The sequence below is a fragment of the Calliphora vicina genome, chromosome 2, assembly GCF_958450345.1.
Source record: "Calliphora vicina chromosome 2, idCalVici1.1, whole genome shotgun sequence".
NCBI classification, from domain to species: domain Eukaryota; kingdom Metazoa; phylum Arthropoda; class Insecta; order Diptera; family Calliphoridae; genus Calliphora; species Calliphora vicina.
Window position 1 is genome coordinate 76,273,847 of NC_088781.1, and position 21,120 is coordinate 76,294,966.

At 33.4% G+C, this 21,120-nt stretch overlaps 1 protein-coding gene across 1 annotated transcript in view; it reads right to left on the minus strand.

Moving 5' to 3' along the window:
• Window positions 1–21,120, minus strand: part of Nipped-B (Nipped-B cohesin loading factor) — a 401,322-nt gene that overhangs the window by 31,931 nt on the left and 348,271 nt on the right. The window contains exons 19-21 of the mRNA XM_065500106.1: window positions 15,019–15,303; window positions 14,721–14,956; window positions 14,487–14,644 (exon numbers count right to left, since the gene is read on the minus strand). Of these exons, the coding sequence (XP_065356178.1) occupies window positions 14,487–14,644; window positions 14,721–14,956; window positions 15,019–15,303 (679 nt within the window). The remainder of the gene's footprint in view (window positions 1–14,486; window positions 14,645–14,720; window positions 14,957–15,018; window positions 15,304–21,120) is intronic.

Sequence of the window (21,120 nt, forward strand, 5' to 3'; positions counted from 1 at the left end):
AGTGTGTCCCAAAAAAAAATTTTGTTGGGGCCCAAGCTTATTTTGAGTTTTTTTTTTAGATTTTTTGGAAGAGGTTTTTTAAATTTTGTAAATAACGCTATATAACTTTTAAAACTTGTATGAAAATTAAAAAACTAACAATGCAGTTTAAAAGATCAATTAATTCTTAATAATATAGGGGCAACAATTTTCTTTTAACAGTTTTATTTTAAAATGTATCAACATGTTTAAGAGATTTGTGCTCGTTAAAATTGTTTTTCGGAAGTGGGCATTGTACGGGAGCTATGACTAATTATGGACCGATCTTTATACAAGTCAAGTGTACCAATTTTTAAATCGATGTCTTCCGATCGCGATGAAATTTGCACCAATGTTAGTTCTATTGGATAGTAATTCGGACACCATTTTTCAACAAGATCGGTCAAGAACTCTCTGAGTTATAGGAGGTCAAAATTTGACATTTTGGCCAAACAGGTGTTTTTTTTTATCCATATAACTTATTACCTATTGTTCTTAGTCCCAAATAGTTTAGATAGCTATTTATGCAATCTTTCGAAAAAAAAAATTAAAAAAATTTAATAAAATATTTTTGATTTTTTTTTTTAAATCAAAAATATTTTTGACTTTTTTTCTCAAAAGGGCCCTTTTTATTTTTTTTTTTATTTTTTTTAAGAAAGCTTAGGTCTTTTCCTAAGCGACCTATATGGTCGCTTAGTGGTATGCGAGTGGGATATCTATCAAAAAAAATATTTTGTAACTCAAGATTTAAAATTTTTGAATTTGTTTGCAAAATCAAAAACTTTGTTGACTTTTTTTAAAAAAATGGACCCATTTTTTAATTTTTTTTTTTGCTCAGAAGAAAGCTTATGTGTTTTCCTTTAACACCCTTTTTGTCGCTTAGTGGGATGCGAGTGGGATATCTATAAAAAAAATGTTTTGTAACTCAAGACATACAATTTTTTACTTTTTTTTGAAAAATCAAAAACCGTTTTGACTTTTTTTTTCCAAAATGGACTCTTTTTTTATTAATTTTTTTTTTGCTCAGAAGAAAGCTTAGGTTTTTTCCTTTAAAACCTTTTTGGTCGCTTAGTGGGATGCGAGTGGGATATCTATCAAAATAAATGTTTTGTAACTCAAGACAAATGTTTTTAAATTGATTTTTTTCATATTTGTGTGTAAGTGTTTCTAAAACCTTAAAAATAAAAACCACAACAACTGACCGATAATAGCCACTGGAGGGGTGCAATATGAGGCCGACCGCTATTAATTTTCCACCCCCAAAATTTGTCTGAGTTTTGTATCTTGCAGCTTTTTTAGTCAATCCTAGAGGTAGTTTTCAGCGCACGTGATTTTCATTGTTAAAATATCAGGTGCCCCAGAAACAAATTTTTGGAATCAAGTGGAAATATTTTATGGCCCTTCTCCGAAGTACCAGTTTATTTATTATTTTATGACATTTGACTTTAAGAAGTGGATGGAGAGGTAGAAGTTGACAGGTAGGTTATTTATATGGTGGTTTATTTTTATTATTATTTGTAACATTTGGTTAAACTAGGTACTTTAGTATGTAAGCCCTTCTTGACCCTAATAAAAGATTTTAGACTCATTCATTAAAACGTACTACCTATATGATCTTAAAAAACTATTTATTGTCATTCTGAAGACATACGGAAATCAGTTTTTTACAGCGTTAAAGTTAAGACGTGTGTTATTTACATAAATACTTACAAAATTCAAAATGTCTACGACTTCTAAAAAGGCTAAGGTTGAAAATGAAATTTATTCGTCTTTTTGTTTTAATCCCTTTAACAAAATGAAGCACAGATCATCAGATATGCGAAATATTTCCGACGGCTTATTAAAAAAATTACCTACGCTGTCAAAACGATTGAAAATTTGTGGATCATGCAGGAAAGAGCTCGGAAAGTTGAACGAATTACTGAATTTGAATAGTAATGAGCCTTGCGTTGAAGTTATTCCAGATGAAGACAAAAGTAATTCCGAGAATGAAGACAGAACTGTTGATGATGATGGTTATTCCAACTTTTCAAATTCAACGAATGAGTGTCGAAACCAATACCATAAGGATGCAGTAGAAGTTCTTGAACAAATAAAAGAGAAATACAAAACGTCACAGAGTGAAGCTGAAAGAATTCAACTTCTCACGCTTGCTCCAAGAACATGGAGTTCTGCAAAAACAATGACTGAGTTTGGAACGTCTCAACGAAAAGCAAGAATTGCTAAACAATTGGTTGCTGAGCATGGGATTCTCACACTCCCAAACAAAAAGAAGGGAAAAACTTTGGAGTGCGATACTAAATCTCTAATAACTCAGTTTTATCAGCGAGATGATATGAGTCGCCTGATGCCAGGGATGAAAGACTGGATGTCTGTACGAATCGATGGCAAGAAAGTTCAAATGCAGAAGAGAATGGTTCTCTTTAACCTGAATGAATTATTCGCAACATTTCAATCTGAATACGAGGATGTCAAAATTGGATTCACAAAATTTACACAACTGAGGCCAAAACATTGCGTTTTGGCAGGAAGCAGCGGAACTCACACAGTATGTGTTTGTATTTACCATGAAAATGTTAAATTGATGTTGAAGGAAATCAACTTAAATTACTTAAAAGATGATTCATCAGAAGATTTACACCATTACCGCGATTGCCTTAAATTGACTATGTGCCCTAATGCTACAACTTCTTGCCACTTAGGTGAATGTTCGAATTGCCCGGAAACCACATCCATCAAAGAAAATTTAATCAACTCTTTTGATCGAGAATGTATTGAGGAGTTAAAATTTGAATCTTGGCTTCAGACTGAAAGATGCACACTGAAAACCATAATTTTAAATGTGGATGATTTTGTGGAAGAACTGTGTAGAGGATTGCTAAATTTGAGAACCCATGACTTTTTAGTCAAAGAGCAGTGGTCATTCTTCTAGGACTTGAAAACACATTTGAAGTCTGGTGAATTCATTATTTCATTTGATTTCGCAGAGAACTATAAATATGTTCTTCAGGATTCCATACAAGCATTCCACTTCAATAACAACGAAGCAACTATATTCACAGTAGTTATTTACTACATGAAAGAAGAAAACCTGGAACACAAAAGTATGACAATCATATCCGACGATTTAAAACATGACACCGTTGCAGTTTATGAGTACCAGAAGATAATACTAAATTATCTAAAATCAAAATTTACAGTAGAAAAGGTATACTACGTTTCGGACGGAGCTCGTCAACATTTTAAAAACAAAAGTAGCTTCGCAAATCTTACAGCTCATGAAAAAGATTTTGGAATGCCAGCTGAGTGGCATTTTCATCCTACTGCTCATGGCAAAGGAGCATGTGATGGTATTGGAGCAAACCTCAAAAGAAATGCAGCGAAGTATAGCCTCCAGTGCTCTAATCAAGATCGCATCTTAGATGCGACTGCTTTATTCCATTGGGAATACAAAGAATTATTGTAAAGAAACTAAAATAGTTTTTAGTAGCAAAGAGGATCATGAGGAAACATTGAAAACACTAAAGAGCAGATTCGATGCTGCGGTAACAATCGATGGCACTGCTCAATACCATGCTTTCATACCGCTTGTCGATGGAAGACTCAAATTAAAAAAGTTTTCTGCATCTACTCAATGCGATTTCTTTCCAAAGCCAAAAAAGAATCCAGCAGCGAAATCAGTAGCTGAATCTAATAACGTCAAGAAAGGATTGACAAAAAAAAGCAGCTAATAAAGGTGACAAATAAGGAGGATAAAAGTATGGATATTTGAAAATTTAAAAACTTCATAAATTAAGTGTAAAAATAGTTATTATATAAATTGATCTATTGTGATTAAGAATAAATTTTACTAAATTATTCATCTTTTTATTATTATTATATATTAAATTAATTATTATTACAAATAAATAACAAAATTAAATTATTCAACATTTCCATAGAAAAAAAAGTGATTTTTATTCCTGAGGTTAACATATTATGGGTATTACAGTATCGAGGCTATGAAATTTTAGTTGGGTATGTTACATACCATCGGAAAGGCTAATGTGTCTAGTTTCTCTGCGTAAGTTTAATTTTTAAGGTTTACACACAAATATGAAAAAAATTAAAATAGTGCAAATTTAAAAACCTTTGTCTTGAGTTACAAAACATTTATTTTGATAGATATCCCACTCGCATCCCACTAAGCGACCAAAAAGGTTTTAAAGGAAAAGACCTAAGCTTTCTTTTGAGAAAAAAAAATTAATAAAAAAAAGAGTCCATTTTGGAAAAAAAAGTCAAAAAGGTTTTTGATTTTTCAAAAAAAAGTAAAAAATTGTATGTCTTGAGTTACAAAACATTTTTTTATAGATATCCCACTCGCATCCCACTAAGCGACAAAAAGGGTGTTAAAGGAAAACACATAAGCTTTCTTCTGAGCAAAAAAAAAAAATTAAAAAATGGGTCCATTTTTTTAAAAAAAGTCAACAAAGTTTTTGATTTTGCAAAAAAATTCAAAAATTTTAAATCTTGAGTTACAAAATATTTTTTTTAATAGATATCCCACTCGCATCCCACTAAGCGACCATATAGGTCGCTTAGGAAAAGACCTAAGCTTTCTTAAAAAAAATAAAAAAAAAATAAAAAGGGCCCATTTTGAAAAAAAAAGTCAAAAATATTTTTGATTTTTAAAAAAAAAAATCAAAAATATTTTATTAAATTTTTTTAATTTTTTATTTCGAAAGATTGCATAAATAGCTATCTAAACTATTTGGGACACATTTTGCTAAGAACAATAGGTAATAAGTTATATGGATAAAAAAAACACCTGTTTGGCCAAAATGTCAAATTTTGACCTCCTATAACTCAGAGAGTTCTTGACCGATCTTGTTGAAAAATGGTGTCCGAATTACTATCCAATAGAACTAACATTGGTGCAAATTTCATCGCGATCGGAAGACATCTATTTCAAAAGTTGGTTCACTTGACGTGAAATGCCCCATATATATAACATATTTGTGTTGAATTTTATTTGAATATCTACATTTTTATGAGATTTATGTTAGTTAAAGTGATTTTCGGAAGTGGACCTTATATGGGAGCTATGACTAATTATGGACCGACCGTGACAAAATTTGATAGGCGCGAGTTTAGCTTATATAGAATTTATTTGTGCTCAATTTGGTTTAGATATCTTTATAACTAAGAAATTTATGAGAGATTATCTATTTTTAGATAGGGCAATCGTATGGGAGCTAGTAGAAATAATGGACTGATTCGAACCAAATTCAATAGGCTTCGTCCATGTGGCAATAGAAAAGCTTGTACCAAATTTTATCTTTGAAATTGCGACCTGTAGTTGGATTACACTACGGTGATGTACGGTATAAAAATCATTTTGAGTACATAAAAGTTTTCGTATTCTTTATATAACTAAGGAACGGTAAAAGCAAATTCAAATATTGTTGTCACTAAATTATTAAGAATTATTTGATCTTTCAAACTGCATTGTTAGGTTTTTTAATTTTCATAAAAAATTTAAAACTTATAAAGCGTTATTTACAAAATGTTTGGATAAATTACGTAAAATTGTATTATAGGGCACCTTAGTGAGCCAATTCATTGAAAAAACTAATAGTATTTGCACACAAAAATAAAGCATCGACATTCTTCTTTTAAAATGTTTCTTCAAAAGTAAAGAAAATCGTGGGTTTTGACAAAGTTATGAAGAAAACTCAAAAAAGGTCGATAAACCCGATTTTTGACAATAAGCGACATCTAAACCTCTTCCGAAAAATCTGAAAAAAATCTCATAAATACTTCACCCTATAAGCTTTTAAATTATGTTTGAGCACCCATGAAAATATAAAAATAAAATTTTTTTGGGACACACTAATGTACATCTCTGATACATTAGTGATGGCTTTATTTCCGCTTTGAGCAATAATTGAATATGACTTTATTTCACTCCATCGGTGGTAATAAAGCCATATGGTCTTATTTCTCAACAGAATGTGTAATAGAGCCATATGTCCTTATTGCATATGGCCTTATTTCACGGCACCGTTAATTCTTCAAATAATGTTCACAAATTAATTTTGAAATATATGAAAATGAAGATCAAACTTTTTATCCCAATTTTAAAGAAAATATTTATTATTGTTTAAGTTAGTTTTTTTGTATGTGTATACTCCCTTTTGTTCACCCTTGGGTGGGGATATTTTTTTTCTAAATTGTAACGAGTAAAACCGTTAACGGTACTTTTCTTAAGCATTGTTCGCCACTTTGTTTTGCATATAATAATCTAATCGTAGCTTGATCGCTAAGACCTATACAACGTATTCTCAAACATAAAGGTAATATAATAAAGAAAATAATTTTTTAATATAAACAAAATAAAAACACAGTTTTATTTCTTTTTTTATTTCACGCACAAACATTTGGTCCAATCGAGCCGGATTTTTTGCCGCACATAAAGACAAGTACGAAGAACACAAATTAATTTGTATCTCCTTTTTTTATTTTATGGTCACATAAAGGATCGCCATTTTTTGGACACTTTCCGCAATTACCATCGTCTATTCTTTATTTCTTATTTTTGGAAAACATATTTACAAAATAATAAGGTGCGTACTTGAATTTCTTTATAAAAAAAAGTGCTGTGAATTTTGTAAAAGAAAAGTGTTTTTTATTTATTTTGTTTATTAAAAATAAAAGTGTTTAAACAAACACTCACATATACATACATATTAATTATAATATTACTGTGTGTTTGTTGTAGTTGGTCGCTTTTCCAACCCTCGCTTTATTTGACACTTGCTTTGTGTTTCGTTTTCTACTACTAGAAAATATCAACTGCGGGTTTGTTTACGTGGACGGACAGAATTATAGAAACTAAATTTATTTTGATAATTTGCTCATTTTTTGTGACAAAATAAAGATCTTTCGCGTTTTAAACGAAAAGAAATTTAATTAAAATTAATATTATTAATTGTGCTTATTAATAAATAACAAGTGGTGGAAATAGTGTTGTGTTTTTTTTGATTGATATTAATACATAGACATTAGTGTTTGCTTTTTCTTCTTCTTCATATAAAAGTGGTCACTCTACTGTCGGTCAGTTTGACTATTATTGCGTTTGATTAAATTTGACAAAATTAATTTTGTGTAATATTGATCAAATTTGTGAAAATTAATTACAATTTAATTTATTATATATTATTTGAAAAAATCAGTTAGATTTTTTTTTTAATTTTAAAAGTAAAAAATTTTGGAAATTATTAATCAATAATAAATTAAAGTTGTTATTTTTAAACTTGTAATTTATATAAAAGAAAAAGTCATAAACATGTCTATTACACCACTTGACCGTTTTATTAGAGCTTCGGATGCTCTTATCCGTTTTGAAGCCGAATTTAATAATACTCGCGAAGAAGTACATACTGCGTTCACAATAGGGTTTCACAGAGATGAATTGAATAAGTTGTGGGACCTTGTTAAATCGACATATGAACAATGTCTTGATTATTTGACGACCTCTGAGGACACTGAACCTGATGATACTGAGGTGACTAGCTCGAAATATCAGAATACGTATAGATCGTTTATTAACTGTTCGGGTAAAATTGCTGAGAAAATTCATCAGTTTGATTCAGTGACTAAGTCAACTGATTCGCCAACAGTGAATCAGAATATTTGTGTCGGTCATCATAATTTGACTTTACCGCCTTGTGACGTAGATATGTTTGAGGGTGATTATCTTTCATGGCCTGCCTTTAGGGATTTGTTTACGGCCTTATATATAAATAGTTCGCGTCTTACAAATATTGAACGATTATGCCACTTACTGCGTAAGACTAGTGGCGACGCGAAGGAAATTGTTTCGAAAAGTCCGCTTTCTGATATAGGGTTTGAAATGGCATGGCGAAATTTAAAAGACGCCTATGAGAATCCGCGTATGTTGGTTAATAATCAACTAAAGACGCTTTTTAATATTCCAATACTAGAAAAAGAGTCTTTTACCGGCCTCAAAAATTTGCAAAGAGGAATTAATAGTTGTCTTGCCGCGTTGTCGGTGTATAAAGTTCCGACAGAGAATTGGGATCCGATTCTAGTCTTCTTATGTGTACAGCGACTTCCTGACTGCTCTGTAACTTTATGGGAACAGAGCATTAAGGATAAATTTGCGTTATCATGTTGGAAAGACATGGATGCTTTTCTAACAGAAAGGATTCAAACTTTGGAATGTCTTCGTGATATTCGGGAAACGCCGCAGACAAAAGTACCATCGGTACAAAAGGTAAAGACACATCATGCTAATTCTGCATCAAATTCTCATTTTTGCGTTTTATGTAAGAATCAAAGCCATTTCCTACGCGATTGTAAGCGTTTCAAGAATCTTTCAGTTTCGGAAAGATTTTCTACAATTAAGAGACACCATTGTTGCGTCAATTATTTATCAAGAACACATGAGGTTAGAAATTGCACAAGTGTTCATAGCTGTTCAACTTGTCAGAAGAGACATCACACTTTGCTGCATAGAAGTACTTCATCCTCAGACGATTCGACTGAAAATTCAAATACAGGCGCGAGTTCTGTCGTGGCATCTCCACCAACAAACTCTAGGCCTGTGGAATCTTCAGCGTCTACTTCTAGAAAAAATAACCCAGGTCCCTCAAATCGACAGGTGTTCCACTTGTCCAATAATCGCACTGTACTTTTAGGGACTGCTATGGTGAATATACGTCACCAAGGTATGACATACCCGGCTCGAGCCCTCATTGACCCTGGTTCGGAAACGTCGTTTATTTCTGAACGCGTGCAGAATCGTTTAAAGATTTCGGCGCATTTGACAAATGCTCAAATCTCTGGTGTCAACCAGACGATTACTGCAACCTCTACTAAACTTTGCTCGATCGAAATAGGCTCTCCTTTGGACACGTCGATTAATTTAAGGACTACAGCTCTTGTTTTACCAAATATATCGGGTAATTTACCATCGTTTGTTATGTCGGATGAACTTTGTGGGAATTTACCGAATCTACAATTGGCTGATTCTCAGTTTTTCAATTGCAGACCGGTTGATCTGCTTCTAGGTGCAGATTTGTATCCTCAAATTATATTAAGGGAAATTCGTACAAACTTTTTAGGGTCGTTATTAGCTCAAAACACGATATTCGGTTGGATTATTACTGGTCCTGTGCCATCATCTTCTGTTCAGGTGTTTAATACCAGAGTTGAGTTTTCCGAGGAAGACAATTTAAACAGCAGCTTACTCCGCTTTTGGGAACTAGAGGAGGCGCCGAAAAGGAAAATAATGTCCCTTTATGATAGGATTTGTGAAGAGAACTACAAGCGCACAACTCGCAGAGGAACTGATGGACGATATATAGTGACACTTCCTTTCAAGCCTGAATTTCCGGAAAAGCTTTCGTTAGGTTCTTCAAAACAAAATGTTAGGGCGCAATTTTTGAGAACGGAAGCTTCACTATTGAGGAAACCACAAATTAAGGAAATGTATGACGAAGTAGTTAAAGAATATTTGGTTTTGGGTCACATGCGGCCAATAGTGGAGACATCGTCTTCCATTTCTTCATGTTATTTGCCACATCATCCTGTAATAAAACTTGATCGTAAAACTACTAAATTGAGAGTAGTTTTTAATGCGTCAAATAAAACTTCTAGTGGACTTAGTCTTAACGATTGTTTGTTTGTCGGTCCTACCCTTCAGGCAGATTTAGTCCTACTGATTTTACGTTGGAGATTTTTTCGCTATGTTTTTAATTGTGATATTACTCAAATGTATAGACAGATAAGGCTTGACCAGTCTCATACTCCTTTTCAGCGTATTTTGTTTCGCGATTCTCCTACAGAGGATTTAAAGCAGTATGAATTACAGACTGTGACCTTTGGCGTCAATTGTGCAATTTATCTGGCCATCCGTACTTTATTACAGTTGGCAGATGATTCTGAGAGTCAATATCCACTCGCATCGAAAATTCTTCGTAAAGGTATGTACGTTGACGACGTACTCACGGGGACTCATGATGTTGAAACCGCTTTGATCGCTCGTGATCAACTTGTAGCGGCATTATCATCTGCAGGGTTTAATCTTCGAAAATGGACTTCGAACGATAAGGCAATTTTAGCCGGTTTTTCCCCAGAGTATTTGATAGATGAGAAACTTTTGGTTTTTGTCGAATCAAGTAGTTCGAAAACGCTGGGACTCCAATGGAGGGAAGTTCTGTCAACAATCGCGAAATTATTTGACCCGGTAGGTTGGTTAGGTCCAGTTTTAGTAGTAGCAAAAATGCTAATGCAAAAAGTTTGGCAGGATCAGATAGATTGGGATGAGGATATAAAAATGTCAACACAAACCGAATGGGAGAAATTTGTGGCTTCGTATCATGAAGTCAATTGTATACAAATTCCTCGATGGGTCCATTATGAACCAGAATCCTCAGTAGAGCTTCATGTTTTTTCTGATGCCTCGGAAAAGGCATATGCGGGGGTAATATATATTCGGGTGGAAACACCTAGGGGAGAAATTTTCACACATTTGCTAACATGCAAGACGAAAGTGGCCCCTATTAAATCGGTTACTTTACCTCGTCTTGAACTTTGTGGTGAGGTATTAGCGGCAGACCTTTTGAAGGCCGTGTTGTGTGAAATTGACATTCCATTGCACCAGGTTTATTGTTGGACTGATTCTACGATCGTCCTTTCCTGGTTAAGAAAAGACCCCTGTTCTTGGGCAACCTTTGTTGCAAATCGAGTTTGCAAGATACAAGAAATTGTAGGCAAACATAATTGGCATCATGTCAGATCTGAGGAAAATCCAGCGGATTTAGGAAGTAGAGGAGTTACACCTTCTCTTTTAGCTCAGAGCTCTCTTTGGTGGAATGGTCCACATTGGCTTCGGGACAAAAAGTCTACTTGGAATCTGAAGAATTTATCCATGCTTAATACCGATCTTGAGGTTCGAAATGTAAAATCTCATTTCTCTTTTTTCACGAATTACGAGGACGTTTTGGAGAGATTTTCGTCGCTTGATCGTGCTATCCGAGTTTTATCCTACGTTTTCAGATTTTTCCATAGAACTCATTCGCTTTATAGGAACCGATATTCGTATGACACCATAACGCTGTCTGAAAATGAAGTGAGACATGTGAAACTACGTTTGGCCATTGTGGCCCAAAAAGGTAATTTCGCGGAGGAATACAAGTGTCTATTGGAAAAAAGACCACTTTCTTCTAAAAGTTCACTTTTACCTCTAAATCCGTTTCTTGACAATGAGGGTGTCATGAGACTTAATGGTCGATTGGCTAGGTCGCCTTCATTGGTTTATACGGAACGGCATCCTATTTTATTGCCATATTCATGTCGCTTCAAGCTCCTTTTAGCAGAATTTATTCACAAGATTTCCATTCACGGTGGAAATCAACTAATGCTAAGGATAATACGAATCGAATATTTGATTCCTCGTTTAAAGACACTTGTTAGAACTATTGTTAATCGCTGTAAGCGATGCGTGTTGGATCGTAAACGCGCTTGCACTCAACTAATGGCTGCCTTACCCCCAGAACAGGAGTTGATTCCGTTTACAACAACAGGAGTTGATTTCGCTGGTCCCTTCGACATGAAAAATTTGAACGGTAGGTCGTGTCAGATCTTAAAGGCCTATGTCTGTATTTTTGTATGTTTCGCCACCAAAGCCGTACACTTAGAAGTAACTTCAGATTTATCAACAGATAAATTTTTAGCGGCATTTAATCGATTTATTTCGAGACGCGGTTGTCCACGTACGATCTTTTCGGATAACGGGACGAATTTTGTAGGTGCTTCTCGAGAGTTGGAGAGAGAATTTAAAACCTTTTTATTGGAAAGTAGGGCTAGGATGTGTTCGACGTTTGGCATCAACGGCCTTTCATGGCGTTTTATTCCTGCTGGTGCTCCCCATATGGGAGGTTTGTGGGAAGCGGGAGTTCGAAGTTTCAAACTGCACTTTCATAAAGATGCACATTCCGGTAAATATACCTTTGAGGAACTTTCTACTGTCCTCGCTAGAATTGAGGCATGTTTAAATTCTCGACCATTATGCCCTATGAATGATAATCCTAATGAGATAGTGGCTCTTACGCCAGGTCATTTCTTAATAGGGTCGCCTATACTAGCTCCACCTGAACCGTCAATTTATGACTCGCCGCTTAGTCTTCTAAATCGTTATAGGAAAGTTAAAGCACTGACTCATCACTTTTGTCGTAGATGGAAAGAAGAGTACTTGTCAGGTCTTCACAAACGATATAAGTGGAAATATCCAGAAAGAGATATAGCAGACGGAGACTTAGTTGTCATACGAAATGAGCAATTGTCACCCACTTCTTAGAAAATGGGAAGAGTCGTTAGGACTTATCCAGGAAGCGATAATCACGTACGCGTCGCGGACATACGTACAGAAAACGGGATAATAAAGCGACCAATTACAAAACTGGTTGTTTTAACCAGTGAAACTGTTTAAAAATTGTTTTGTTAACCTTCATTGTTTCCTAGTATCATGGATCCTCTTACTCACTTGTCGGAAGAAGCTTTGCTTGAGGATTACGATGAGACAATGGAGGTGGACTCAGCTGCGACGACTACTACTACAGGTTCTACCAGCCAGTCTGAAGTTGTCGCTGTCATCGAGAGCTCAACAGCCATCGTGGTCACTGACCAAGAGGTCCCTTTGACCTCACCTGAAAATTCCTCTGCCCCTGCAGTGGTACCGGCTCCTTACGCCAACATAACTACAAATCCTGACCCAGTATCAGGTGCCGTGGAAGCCTCTGGTTCGAATCCGGTCGGGAATTCGCGAAACGTTGCTAAAAATTGTCGCATTTGTGATCGCAAGCATCAATTGTCTTCGTGTCGTAAATTCATAAATATGACTTGTGAAAAGAGAATTAGGATGGTGCTACTACACCATTATTGCTCTCGTTGTTTTTCCGCAAATCATATTTCCCGCGATTGCTCAAGTCAAGGATGTTGTAAAACATGTAAAGGAAAACATCATTCGATGTTACACTATGACAATAACGTCGCGGCGAAACAAATGAAATCTAAAAAACGCTCGCGAACTAGCGATCCTCGACCTGCTGTTTCGAATGAACTTCCGTCAATGCCATTGTTTCACCCCGTGTCGTTTTCTCCAATGGCTACTGTTTTGCTGCTCATTTCGGACAAGAGCATTCGGGTACGGGCAGTTTTAGACCTTTGCTGTAGCATGAGCTATATTTGCTCAAGTTTAGTGGCAAACCTAAAGCTGCCCGTCTCCACCGTTAATGAAGAAAAATTTTGCAAAGTCAATATATGTTCTCTTTATGAGGCATCGCGACAAATTTCGTTGACGGTAAAGGTAAAAACAATGCATGGCATAAAAACTCCTGTAGAGACGGTTTCGGACACTATAAAAGATCATTTTGAGGGTATGCAATTGGCAGATCCGAGTTTTAATATGTCCGGAAAAGTCGCGCTCGTAATTGGTCCTGAGGTAGCACCGCAAATTATGAGAGGTAAAATCTATTCGAACCCGGGACTTCCTATGGCTCAATACACCATTTTTGGTTGGGTCATTTCTGGCCAAGCCCCTCGTTAAGGGCCCAGTTCATGGTCTGATTCAAAACCATACTCTCTTGAGTGCAGTATGTTGTCTGTGTCAAACTACATCCCATAGACCTTGTTCTATGGGAACCTTTTTATTTATATCCACATATATACCAGCTGGTCTGGCCTGGTCGTATGACCAACTTGTTATTTGAAAAAATAAATGAATTGAAAAAAAAAATAATTTTATATGATTTAAGTTTACATTTTTTATTATTATTACCTATTTAATTTAAGATTTGTTGCAACGGTCTTTGTTGTTGCAAGGTGGCCGGCAATGTTTAAGTTAGTTTTTTTGTATGTGTATACTCCCTTTTGTTCACCCTTGGGTGGGGATATTTTTTTTCTAAATTGTAACGAGTAAAACCGTTAACGGTACTTTTCTTAAGCATTGTTCGCCACTTTGTTTTGCATATAATAATCTAATCGTAGCTTGATCGCTAAGACCTATACAACGTATTCTCAAACATAAAGGTAATATAATAAAGAAAATATTTTTTTAATATAAACAAAATTAAATCACAGTTTTATTTCTTTTTTTATTTCACGCACAAACAATTATGTTTTTTAATATTTTTAAAATTAATAAAAATTATGTATTCAAATTTTTTCATAAACTTCAAAGAATATATGTATGGGGTAATTTGGAATTAATATGGCATGTCAGATATAGAATTTGAAAAAAAATAAAGAGATAATGACACGACCTTCTATTTTTCTACTATGTTGTAAACAATAAAATCAAATCAAATCATATTACAGTAAACAAAATGTTAAGACGATTTTAAAATCCGCATAATGAATCAGGTTAAAATGCTTGTCTCAATATCAATAATTTTATTACTTACACGAATCCACGAATAATGTTATTTTTTGACTTGTTGCTACACTGCAATATTTCCTGTAGCTTAAAGCATAGTTGCAATCCAAACTGAACTTTCATATTAACAAATCCAGAATACGTTCTGTCGATATCCTTTAATAATGCATCTGCTCTATGCGCTGACTAAATACAGAACCAAAAAATAAATAATAAATACCTTTAATATATATTCAAAGTTTAATATGAATTAAATGAATACCTCAAGTTTGCAATCCGTGCTTAAACAGATCAAATAGGGTACCATTCGTACCGGATGAACTAGACCTTGTCGTAAAACAATTTGTACTACTTTAACTGCCCAAAGACGGACGGCATCATCACGGTTTAAAAAACAATCCAAAATTTCTTGCAAATAAAGTTGAATTACTCTGCTGGCCATTCCCGAAGAAACGTCGTTCATTTCTTTAAGATCTTCGTTTTTTGATTGCTTTTCCCCTAAACAAAAGAAAGTAATTATTAGCTTAAATATATTTTTGGCAATTAGTATTGTTACGCACATTCTTTTTCCTTATTGTACATATACATTTCAGATTCAGTTAAATAAATCCATATATTGCGCATACATATAATTTTAATATTGGGCTCCGATTTGTCTGAACTTAGTATATCACAATAAAATTGTTTCAGTTCTGACCTTATTAAATAATCGTCGTTCATTACGCAGAATGAACCTAAAGCGATTAGAGACTGTTTTCGAATTTCATAGTTAGAACACTGAGTGAAAAACATAATACAGTCAAAAGCATCATCACATATAGTCGGTGAAAGATTGTTGGACTCGCCTGAAATATAAGAATACGAAACAAATGATATAAACAAATTTAAATCTCTAAAATTTATGAATATTATAGACCATACACTAAGTATATGACCTTATATACCTTACACTAAGTATATGAGCAACAAAATTTTTCTTTAAAATTTCAATATGTAATTCTAAAATAATAATTTCGTGGTTCTCCGTTGTTTAAAGGGTTCTTGTAGGAAGTGGGCCTTATGACTAATTATGGACCGATCGCATTAAATTAGGTTGTATAACTTCAGTGCATATGAAACTTATTTGTGTTGAATTGTATTTGGATACCAAGATATTTATGCTCATTAAAGTGATTTCCGGAAGGGGTTCGTATATGGGATCTATGGTCAATATCGATTCTATCCGCAAAAAATATAATTTATTTTATACTAGCTGACCCGACAGACGGACATGGCTTAATCGACTCCGCTATCTATAAGGATCCAGAATATATATACTTTATAAGGTCGGAAATAAAAAATGTAGAAATTACAAACGGAATGACAAACTTATATATACCCTTCTCACGAAGGTGAAGGGTATAAAAATACAGCTCCTTCCTTGTAATTGACATGTTAAACTCTAAATGAAATAAAAATCGTTGAGGCAAAAAGTGGCAGCTAATTTTTTAAACATTAAAAAGCTACGTATACAGTGACGGACAATACAATAGAATCATTACATATGAATTCGATTAAAGCGGTAAAACTACAAAATTTGATTTCAAAATTTAAAGTTTGTTCATTATATGTATATTAATGCTCATAACGTAAACAATAAATAGAAAAAAATAAAATAAAAAAATAACACATTCTTATGTTAAAAACGATGTCAAATCTAAAAGACTAAATAAAATATGCGACATTCAAATAGAATCAATCAGTATTAAAATGATTAAAAATAAAAAATCATCATTAGAATTCGTTGTTTTCTTAATATTTTGTTGCATATCAATTATTTCTAATAACAGCATCAAATCTTTTGGGGATTGAATTTAACAAAGTTTCGCATGTCGATCGGCAAATTGCATACCATATTTCCTGAATTTTCTGCCAAAGTTCTTCCTTGTTTTTCAATTTTTCAGGTCCGAGTTTGTCTTTTACTATTCTCCATAGGATAGGGTCATTATCTTGCTGTAAGAGCCATTTTAAGGGCATATTCCATTCTGCATGTGGCTTTATAACATTCTTTTTGCCATTTTTTGGACGTCTAACCCATGTCTTATCATCACTATCAATTAAATTAATGGTCGTTTCGTCCGTCCACAACACATTTTGCCACTTTTTTATATTTTCTGGCCCACACCAATCCTTATGATTTCTCCTGGTTTTAAATGAAATATTGGTAGTGATTCTATTGTAATGTCCGTCACTGTATATAGATGACGACAACATAAAAACTAAAACTTAACTCCGATAAATTACCATTTGAAATTTTAATAGAATATGGACATTGAACAAAAATTGCACATTTAAAACACACATGTACATTAGTGTCCCAAAAAATTTTTTTTTTTGGAATTTCGGAACGCATACCCTCTAATTTTTTTATATGGGGCATTTCACGTCAAGTGAACCAACTTTTGAAATCGATGTCTTCCGATCGGACACCATTTTTCAACAAGATCGGTCAAGAACTCTCTGAGTTATAGGAGGTCAAAATTTGACATTTTGGCCAAACAGTTGTTTTTTTTTATCCATATAACTTATTACCTATTGTTCTTAGCAAAATGTGTCCCAAATAGTTTAGATAGCTATTTATGCAATCTTTCGAAAAAAAAAATTAAAAAAATTTAATAAAATATTTTTGATATTTTTTTTTTAAATCAAAAAATAATTTTGACTTTTTTTTTTCAAAATGGGCTCTTTTTGTTTTTTTTTTTATTTTTTTTAAGAAAGCTTAGGTCTTTTCCTAAGCGACCTATATGGTCGCTTAGTGGGATGCGAGTGGGATATCTATCAAAAAAAATATTTTGTAACTCAAGATTTAAAATTTTTGAATTTTTTTGCAAAATCAAAAACTTTGTTGACTTTTTTTAAAAAAATGGACCTATTTTTTATTTTTTTTTTTTGCTCAGAAGAAAGCTTATGTGTTTTCCTTTAACACCCTTTTTGTCGCTTAGTGGGATGCGAGTGGGATATCTATAAAAAAAATGTTTTGTAACTCAAGACATACAATTTTTTACTTTTTTTTGAAAAATCAAAAACCTTTTTGACTCTTTTTTTATTAATTTTTTTTTCTCAAAAGAAAGCTTAGGTCTTTTCCTTTAAAACCTTTTTGGTCGCTTAGTGGGATGCGAGTGGGATATCTATCAAAATAAATGTTTTGTAACTCAAGACAAAGGTTTTTAAATTTGCACTATTTTAATTTTTTTCATATTTGTGTGTAAACCTTAAAAATTAAACTTACGCAGAGAACTAAAATTTCATAGCCTCGATACTGTAATACCCATAATATGTTAACCTCAGGAATAAAAATCACTTTTTTTCTATGGAAATGTTGAATAATTTAATTTTGTTATTTATTTGTAATAATAATTAATTTAATATATAATAATAATAATAAAAAGATGAATAATTTAGTAAAATTTAATCTTAATCACAATAGATCAGCAGCATTGAATCTGCTCTTTAGTGTTTTCAATGTTTCCTCATGATCCTCTTTGCTACTAACAACTATTTTAGTTTCTTTACAATAATTCTTTGCCCAATGGAATACAGCAGTCGCATCTAAGATGCGATCTTGATGAGAGCACTGGAGGCTATACTTCGCTGCATTTCTTTTGAGGTTTGCTCCAATACCATCACATGCTCCTTTACCATGAGCAGTAGGATGAAAATGCCACTCAGCTGGCATTCCAAAATCTTTTTCATGAGCTGTAAGATTTGCGAAGCTACTTTTGTTTTTAAAATGTTGACGAGCTCCGTCCGAAACGTAGTATACCTTTTCTACTGTAAATTTTGATTTTAGATAATTTAGTATTATCTTCTGGTACTCATAAACTGCAACGGTGTCATGTTTTAAATCGTCGGATATGATTGCCATACTTTCGTGTTCCAGGTTTTCTTCTTTCATGTAGTAAATAACTATTGTGAATATAGTTGCTTGGTCGTTATTGAAGTGGAATGCTTGTATGGAATCCTGAAGAACATATTTATAGTTCTCTGCGAAATCAAATGAAATAATGAATTCACCAGACTTCAAATGTGTTTTCAAGTCCTTGAAGAATGACCACTTCTCTTTGACTAAAAAGTCATGGGTTCTCAAATTTAGCAATCCTCTACACAGTTCTTCCACAAAATCATCCACATTTAAAATTATGGTTTTCAGTGTGCATCTTTCAGTCTGAAGCCAAGATTCAAATTTTAACTCCTCAATACATTCTCGATCAAAAGAGTTGATTAAATTTTCTTTGATGGATGTGGTTTCCGGGCAATTCGTAGCATTAGGGCACATAGTCAATTTAAGGCAATCGCGGTAATGGTGTAAATCTTCTGATGAATCATCTTTTAAGTAATTTAAGTTGATTTCCTTCAACATCAATTTAACATTTTCATATTAAATACAAACACATACTGTGTGAGTTCCGCTGCTTCCTGCCAAAACGCAATGTTTTGGCCTCAGTTGTGTAAATTTTGTGAATCCAATTTTGACATCCTCGTATTCAGATTGAAATGTTGCGAATAATTCATTCAGGTTAAAGAGAACCATTCTCTTCTGCATTTGAACTTTCTTGCCATCGATTCGTACAGACATCCAGTCTTTCATCCCTGGCATCAGGCGACTCATATCATCTCGCTGATAAAACTGAGTTATTAGAGATTTAGTATCGCACTCCAAAGTTTTTCCCTTCTTTTTGTTTGGGAGTGTGAGAATCCCATGCTCAGCAACCAATTGTTTAGCAATTCTTGCTTTTCGTTGAGACGTTCCAAACTCAGTCATTGTTTTTGCAGAACTCCATGTTCTTGGAGCAAGCGTGAGAAGTTGAATTCTTTCAGCTTCACTCTGTGACGTTTTGTATTTCTCTTTTATTTGTTCAAGAACTTCTACTGCATCCTTATGGTATTGGTTTCGACACTCATTCGTTGAATTTGAAAAGTTAGAATAACCATCATCATCAACAGTTCTGTCTTCATTCTCGGAATTACTTTTGTCTTCATCTGGAATAACTTCAACGCAAGGCTCATTACTATTCAAATTCGGTAATTCGTTCAACTTTCCGAGCTCTTTCCTGCATGATCCACAAATTTTCAATCGTTTTGACAGCGTAGGGAATTTTTTTAATAAGCCGTCGGAAATATTTCGCATATCTGATGATCTGTGCTTCATTTTGTTAAAGGGATTAAAACAAAAAGACGAATAAATTTCATTTTCAACCTTAGCCTTTTTAGAAGTCGTAGACATTTTGAATTTTGTAAGTATTTATGTAAATAACACACGTCTTAACTTTAACGCTGTTTCTAAAAAACTGATTTCCGTATGTCTTCAGAATGACAATAAATAGTTTTTTAAGATCATATAGGTAGTACGTTTTAATGAATGAGTCTAAAATCTTTTATTAGGGTCAAGAAGGGCTTACATACTAAAGTACCTAGTTTAACCAAATGTTACAAATAATAATAAAAATAAACCACCATATAAATAACCTACCTGTCAACTTCTACCTCTCCACCCACTTCTTAAAGTCAAATGACATAAAATAATAAATAAACTGGTACTTCGGAGAAGGGCCATCAAATATTTCCACTTGATTCCAAAAATTTGTTTCTGGGGCACCTGATATTTTAACAATGAAAATCACGTGCGCTGAAAACTACCTCTAGGATTGACTAAAAAAGCCGCAAGATACAAAACTCAGACAAATTTTGGGGGTGGAAAATTAATAGCGGTCGGCCTCATATTGCACCCCTCCAGTGGCTATTATCGGTCAGTTGTTGTGGTTTTTATTTTTAAGGTTTTAGAAACACTTACACACAAATATGAAAAAAATCAATTTAAAAACATTTGTCTTGAGTTACAAAACATTTATTTTGATAGATATCCCACTCCCATCCCACTAAGCGACCAAAAAGGTTTTAAAGGAAAAGACCTAAGCTTTCTTTTGAGAAAAAAAATTAATAAAAAAAGAGTCCATTTTGGAAAAAAAAGTCAAAAAGGTTTTTGATTTTTCAAAAAAAAGTAAAAAATTGTATGTCTTGAGTTACAAAACATTTTTTTATAGATATCCCACTCGCATCCCACTAAGCGACAAAAAGGGTGTTAAAGGAAAACACATAAGCTTTCTTCTGAGCAAAAAAAAAAAAAAATTAAAAAATGGGTCCATTTTTTTAAAAAAAGTCAACAAGTTTTTGATTTTGCAAAAAAATTCAAAAATTTTAAATCTTGAGTTACAAAATATTTTTTTGATAGATATCCCACTCGCATCCCACTAAGCGACCATATAGGTCGCTTAGGAAAAGACCTAAGCTTTCTTAAAAAAAATAAAAAAAAAAAATAAAAAGGGCCCATTTTGAAAAAAAAAGTCAAAAATATTTTTGATTTAAAAAAAAAAATCAAAAATATTTTATTAAATTTTTTTAATTTTTTTTTTTCGAAAGATTGCATAAATAGCTATCTAAACTATTTGGGACACATTTTGCTAAGAACAATAGGTAATAAGTTATATGGATAAAAAAAACACCTGTTTGGCCAAAATGTCAAATTTTGACCTCCTATAACTCAGAGAGTTCTTGACCGATCTTGTTGAAAAATGGTGTCCGAATTACTATCCAATAGAACTAACATTGGTGCAAATTTCATCGCG